Source organism: Colossoma macropomum, unplaced genomic scaffold, assembly GCF_904425465.1.
Source record: "Colossoma macropomum unplaced genomic scaffold, Colossoma_macropomum, whole genome shotgun sequence".
Taxonomy (NCBI): domain Eukaryota; kingdom Metazoa; phylum Chordata; class Actinopteri; order Characiformes; family Serrasalmidae; genus Colossoma; species Colossoma macropomum.
In genome coordinates, this window is record NW_023494785.1 from 16,654,456 (window position 1) to 16,661,224 (window position 6,769).

General features: G+C 36.2%; 1 protein-coding gene across 1 annotated transcript; it reads right to left on the reverse strand.

Moving 5' to 3' along the window:
- Window positions 1-430: 430 nt before the first annotated feature.
- Window positions 431-2,776, reverse strand: LOC118817893 (prostate-associated microseminoprotein-like). Its single transcript, XM_036584896.1, has 4 exons — window positions 2,668-2,776; window positions 2,336-2,453; window positions 1,406-1,514; window positions 431-824 (listed from the first exon to the last, which is right to left on the reverse strand). The coding sequence occupies exons 2-4, from the start codon at window positions 2,451-2,453 to the stop codon at window positions 656-658; spliced, it is 396 nt and encodes a 131-aa protein (XP_036440789.1). The 5' UTR covers window positions 2,668-2,776; the 3' UTR covers window positions 431-655.
- Between the last annotated feature and the right edge of the window lie 3,993 nt (window positions 2,777-6,769).

Here is a 6,769-nt window from a genome sequence, read left to right on the forward strand (position 1 = left end):
TGCAGAGTGCAGATTCTCAGTGGTTATATAATGTATTTGCATAATGTATGATGTGTATTGTAGAGTAAGAACACTGATGGACAAACAACACAAAAAAATACAAAATTGTGAATCTGTCGTCTGTCAAAGCAATGAGTCCGAAATATATAATAGTGTTACGGAATATTACATAACATAAAAAATAACATGCTCATTTTAGGCTGAGATGCCCCTTCAAGCTGCGTCAGGTGAAACTATAAAACAAATCTGTATTTCACATCATATACCAGCAAGAACATATCAATAAAATCACATGATTCATGCCACCTTATTGCTAAACAGTGTATTTAATGTTCTTTCCTTATGTGTGTAAATTAAAGTATTAAAAGAACAAATGACACATGTAAGTATGGATGAGATTTATTAACTGATACACAATTACACAATTAAGAAAAGGCAAACTTAAAAAAACTTTATTTGAGTGAAGAACTAAGCCAAATAAATATGAAATTTGCTATTTACTGTTCAAGGACTGTTTGTTAATAAAATTACATATTGAGTGTATTATAAGTGAGAGGTGATTTGCAGCATTATATTTGAATAAACTTGTTATAGATTTTTTCCAGCAATTTCATTACATTGAATTAGCTGTAAAAGTGGAAAATTGACTGAATAGTTAGAATATTGGGTCATTGTCAGATTTCCAAGTGTCTGGCCGCAGCCTCCCCCACTTTCCATACAGGCAGGGAAGCTTGTGATTGGCCCTCATCACCGCCACACTGATGCAGGAATCTGGCTTCCGTATGATCTCACACCATTCTGGGTAATCTACTGGTTGTGGATTGCTGTTGGGATAGTAGTTAATATATGATCAGACAACAGAAATGAGGTAACATATTACAGTTTTAATTGTTAACATATATTTGCTCAATTACTGAATCTATTTTTCAGAGCAAACCACATTGTGCAGAGTGGCGCACATTTTATTGCTTACGCACAAAATGGATTTTCAACTCCATCTTATACAAATGTGCAGTTGTATCCCAAAGAACGTAACATCCACTTGCTTGTGCTCATGAAAATTCTCCAGTTAGCAGAACACATCTTTAGATCAAAACTGAGAGAACTAGTTACACTTCTAAAATATGCACACGTTATGTAAATTGGGAATGGGTGCAAAGAAAAAAAATAATTTGATTGATATTATAAGGTAATGCAGTAATTTGTTTGAAACTGGGGATAAATATAATTATCTCATTCATAACATGCCCATTATATATGCTGTTATTTTTCTACCTTATTTTACCCTTGGTCAGTGGCATACTGATACTGCATTGATGTACATGATTTTTTTTTTAAGCTTTGTGTTTTAAACATATTAAAGCATTTTGGAAGAATGCACAAAAAGAAGCATGGAATTACTTACTGATCACAGCAGCCTACTCCAAAGGGTTCCATACACACACAGTGGTAGCAGTCTTTAGTGATCCAGCTATCACCAATTCCATACACCTGACCCTGATACTCACAAGTACCTGTGTAGCAAATCATTGTTATCACTAAATGTTACATACATTCAGTGAGAACTAAGTATTCAAATCCATACAGTCCTCACACATATGAGACAGAAAACACATTCCAGCTTGATGCTGAGGCTCCAAACCACTGCAGTTATGAAAATGACCAATGCAGTTTGTTACAGTTAGAGCTCATGCAGTCATCAGTAGTTGTTAATCTTTAACTCCTTGAGAACAAGATGTTTTTACCTGTATTTTGTAAAGATGCATTTTATAGATTATAGATTTTGAGATAGTAACTAATCAGAAGGCTGTTAACTTAAAATAATACACCTAAATTCTTCAACATAATCTCTGTCTGCTCATGTGTAGCATATGGTTGATTACTGCAGACAACAATATTGTATAAGAATAGAAAACCTGTTGGCTCAAAACACACTTAAAATGGAAGCCAAAGGGATGGTGCTGAAGCAGCTGCCCATTGCCATCTATTATAAGTGTGTTTTGTGTCGATGGGTTTTTCTCTTCTTTTCTAAGTAAAGAGAAATGTGGAAATTATTTTCTGTGGTAGTCAATGGTACAATACAGATGCTGCATATAGAGATCAGGTTGGAAATCTCAGGGGTATTTTTTTTTTAAAGTACTAGATTTTGGAATCAAGCTAACTGATATTACAATATTTTCTATTATTCAACACAGTAGTTTACCACACTTTTAGACAGACTCAGAAATGACAGGCAAATTAAGCACATTCACAAACACACACAAGCGGTCAGTTACGGCAATAGGTGACCCGTCTCATTTACCCCATCTTTTTCCTCATCCCCACACAGACATACCTTTAGTATTGAAGGTACATTCTCCACTGCTGTAGACTGATAAAGAGGGAGCGACTGCACTCAGCAGAAACACCACCACCAGCAGTGCATTCTGGGCCATAAAGTGGGCAGCACCCATCTGAAAAACAGTCCTGCCCTTTTCATTTGATTGTTTCAGCCATTGACTCACTCATTACGTTTAATTGTTTCTTTTTCTTACTTATCTTACTTGCTTATGTTTGTTGCTTATCAGATTCAAAACAGATCTTGTTAAAATTTTTTAAAAATGATAGAGCCAGCTGACATTTGGCGTGTGAAATTTAACTGGTGAAGTTCTTAAAGTGAAAGCTAACCTTAAATTATTTTGCCTCTCTTTCAGAGTGTCCTCCTCTGCAGTGTTCTTTTAAGGGTTTCTTCTTTGTTCTCCTTCTCCGTCTCTGTTCTTTCTCTGCGCTCCAGGAGCATCTGGCTGAGTTGTGGCTCAGTGATTTCCAGTATTTATACATTTGTCAGTGACCCTCCTTCTTTACGCACAGGCACACAAAAGGCTCGTTCCTCAGGCACACACACAAAAGATTTCTCCTTACAGTCTCTTTGTATTGTTCAATCACACCATCACACAGTGTTTACAAACATCAGTTTTGTTCCATCTGCCTTGTTTATGATTGTGTGTGTGTGTGTGTTTGTGTGCACGTGCATGCTTGTTCTATAGAAAGCATTAGACTCAGGGTGCAGCTTTAAAGGGTAAGTGTGTGGTGACCATACAGCTGTTTAAACTGTGTGAGATGAATACTAATAGAATCAGTATTACTAGAATGAACAGTACTGAACAGTTTTCTGGCCATTTAGAAGGAACATTTGCATGCGAAAGTTTGAATACCCCCAGCGAAATCATGTTTTGTAGATTTCATAATTGAAAATAGGTCGATACATCCTCTACAGGGAAAAGACTGATATATAACATTTTTGCATGTTTTAGAGCACAATTTCTGTTTATTTTCTGAATTTAACATATTGGAAAAAAAATAATAAAAGCTGAAATATAAAATGCCGTAACATTTGCACAGGCCACATTTATGTTTGTTTTTTTCCCAATATGTTAAATTCAGAAAACAAACAGTTGTGAATTAAATTGTGCAGAAATGTGTTCTCTGTAGAGGATTTCATTTTTTATTTATGTTTGATTAGCAGGATGCCATCCCTCTGCGTCCCTCCTGAAATCGAGCCCTGTGTGTGTACATGTGTGTCTGTGTGGGCATGTGAAGCCATTTCTTGTAAGCCTGTGCTTAGGGCCCTCAAGCCACCAAGCAGCCCCAGTAGTATGTCACCAAACCTCCTCCTGTACATCTACCTTTCTGAAGAGTTCACTTCCAACCCTGACTTAACACACCAGATCTCAAACTTTTGCACAGTACACAGTACTATGTGTATTAAATTTTATATAATATATATACACACTCAGTTTTTGTTAGTCTTTGCCAACTTTGTTTTTTATCAGCTTTTTACCTTATAAAAAATAACATAATAATTTACCTTATAAGAAATCATTAACTATATTGAGTATCACTTGGATGAGTAGTTTCTGATTGTGTGATGTTTTTTATGATGATTTTATGATTTTTTTATGACATGAAATTATCTAGGAATATTCATGTTACCTCAAGGCAAAATTATCCTCCTTTATGGTGTTATTTCCATATAATCATGTGTATGATGTACGCAACATACACTATGTTATTGGGCAACTGGTGAGAATGTGAAGTTCTTAAAATTTGCATGATTACATTTAGCCATGTTATTTTAATGTACAGTCCTCCCATTAAGGAGGAAACAATTTAGCAGCATCAGAAAGAGAGAGAAAAACTGTGCGTACATGTGAATAATGAATGTTTACAATGTATTTACTGCCCTTATCTGACTGTCTACAGTTTGTTTACATGTCCATTCTGTCTACAGCCCCCCCTTGCATGTGTGTGTGTTCTGCACTGTGCTCCAAAGTAGTTTATTTCTTTTATTGAGCACACATGCATCAAATCCAAGGCCCATTAAAACAATAACCATAACAAAAAACCCCACAGTAACAGCTACATCTCACAGGTTCAGTTTAGAAGGGAAAAGCAAATCACATGTAACCAAACGTTGCTTGGTTTTCAGTCACTCTGATCTTTAAACCAGGCCAGACATAGACTTGCCCTGTTCCATAAAATTTAGCCTATGATATTAGAACAGTCATTTTGCACTCATTTGATAACATAATCTTTCCAACCCATTGCATTAACTGCCTCTATTGTGTTTACTTGCTGTATGATATAAAAATGGGGGAAAAAAATAAAATATTGTGAGAAGAATATATGATATTGAATTAATGCACTCATGCCTCTTTGCATCTTTGCGTAAATTCACTTATGAAAGCATGAATGCATTAATGCAGTAATACCAATGCTCTGTATTAGAGTGACAGTAAAAATAGCCTGCTGTCGTGAGCAAATACGTTATTGTAAGTGCATGGGTAATATAGCTTTGGGTCATAAACTGTGGTTGGAGTTCTCTAACTGCCTGAGTCATGGACTAAAGACCTAGCCTTCCACACACACTAAGAAATTTAAAAAGGAAAGGAACATCAGATAAATAGAGTGAGCTGCTAAAAATAGCCTGCATATGAGATAGGCACACATATGCTCTTTAGAGCATTCTGCTGTTACATGGAGACACATATACCCACTCATTGTAATATATACTGAAAAAGACTGTGTAAAAGGAGAATTACACAGATTTTTCATAATTTCTAAATAGTGGAGATAATCATTGAGATGGACAACCTTATTTACAAAAAAAGTTGGGACACTGTGTAAAATGTAAATAAAAACAGAATGCAATGGTGTGCAAATATTTAATTGAAAATGGAACAAAGACAACAAATCAAATGTTGAAACAGAAATTTAGTTTTATTAAAAATATATGCCCATTTTGAATTTGATGGCAGCAACTCGTTTCAATAAAGTTAGGACGGGGGGCCACTGTGTCGCATCACCTCTTCTTTTAATAAAATTCTGTCAGTATTTGGGAACTGAGGAAACCAATTGCTGTAGTTTTGAATGTGAAATATTTTCCCATTCCTGCTTGATATAGGATTTCAGGTCTTTAACAGTCCAGGGTCTCCTTTGTCATATTTTTTGGTTCATAATGTGGCAAATGTTTTCAATTCTGACAGGTCTGGACTGCAGGCAGGCCAGTTTAGCACCTGAACTCTTTTACTACAGAGCCGTGCTGTTGTAATACATGCAGAATGTGGTTTGGCATTGTCTTGCTGAAATAAGTAAGCTCTTCACTGAAAAAGACCTTGTCTGGATGGCAGCATATGTTGCTCCAAAACCTGTATTAGCATTCAGCATTAATGCTGTCTTCACAGATGTACGAGTCACCCATGCCATGTGCACTAATACAGTAATAACCATCATGGATGCTGACTTTTGAACTGTGTGCTGATAACAAGCTGGATGGTCCCTCTCCTCTTTAGCCCGGAGGACACAGCATCCATGGACACAGCCCAGAGAAGGTGGCAGCATTTCTGGATCCTGCTTATATGGTTTCTTCTTTTCATGGTAGAGTTTAACTTACATTTGTGGATGCAGCAATGAACTGTTTTCACAGACAGTGGTTTTCTGAAGTTCCTGAGCCCACGCAGTGATTTCCACTATAGAATCATGTCTGTTTTTAATGCAGTGGCACCTGAGGGGCTGAAAATCATGGCCAGTCAATATTGGTCTCCTGCATACCGAGATTTCTCTGGATTCTCTGAATCATTTAATATTACATGTTTAATGTAACATGGATGATGAAATTCCTAAGTTCTTTGCTATTTTATGTTTAAAAATGTTATTCTAGAATTATTGCACTATTTGTTGCATGGTCTTTTACAGAGTGGTGAGTCCCTCCCCATCTTTACTTCTAAAAGACTCAGCCAAAACCCTTCTGAGTTTTTAGATGTAATTTTGATCATGGTAAAATGGTGGTAAATCTGCTAAGTTTTCTTTGTGGACTATTTTGCTTTAAAGTGCCTTGTATGTATCTCTCCATGTTGAATAGATTTTAAAAATATGTTTTAGGCCAAAAGCTGAACCTCAGAACTATTGTAAACTAATGACTCAGACATCACGCACTATATTTTTAACCATTACATGTAATAACTTCATGTGAGGGAGGTTTTAGAGTCATTAACCTCTTCATTTGGTTCCTATCCCCACCATTGTGAACAAATCTGACTCTAGAATAGAGCTTTATGCATCAAACTATAGTCTGAATGATTATGTTCACATCTTACCACTGTTACAGCACATTTTTTTCAGTCTTCGTGGGCCTCTGAACAGGTCTGTAAGTATTATCATGTGTTATGGGCTAGAGGGACCTATAATGTCTCTGTAATGCTAAGCATTAGACATAGTCTAGCAGGTAACA

What these genes read in the sequence shown, in the direction of transcription:
- LOC118817893 (XM_036584896.1), bottom strand. Translation starts at nt 2,453, where the DNA reads ATGGGTGCTGCCCACTTTATGGCCCAGAATGCACTGCTGGTGGTGGTG. An exon ending in ATGTACCTTCAATACTAAAG is followed by an intron (nt 1,515 to 2,335) that starts GTATGTCTGTGT and finishes TTTGCTACACAG; the next exon opens with GTACTTGTGAGTATCAGGGT. An exon ending in GGAGTAGGCTGCTGTGATCA is followed by an intron (nt 825 to 1,405) that starts GTAAGTAATTCC and finishes CTATCCCAACAG; the next exon opens with CAATCCACAACCAGTAGATT.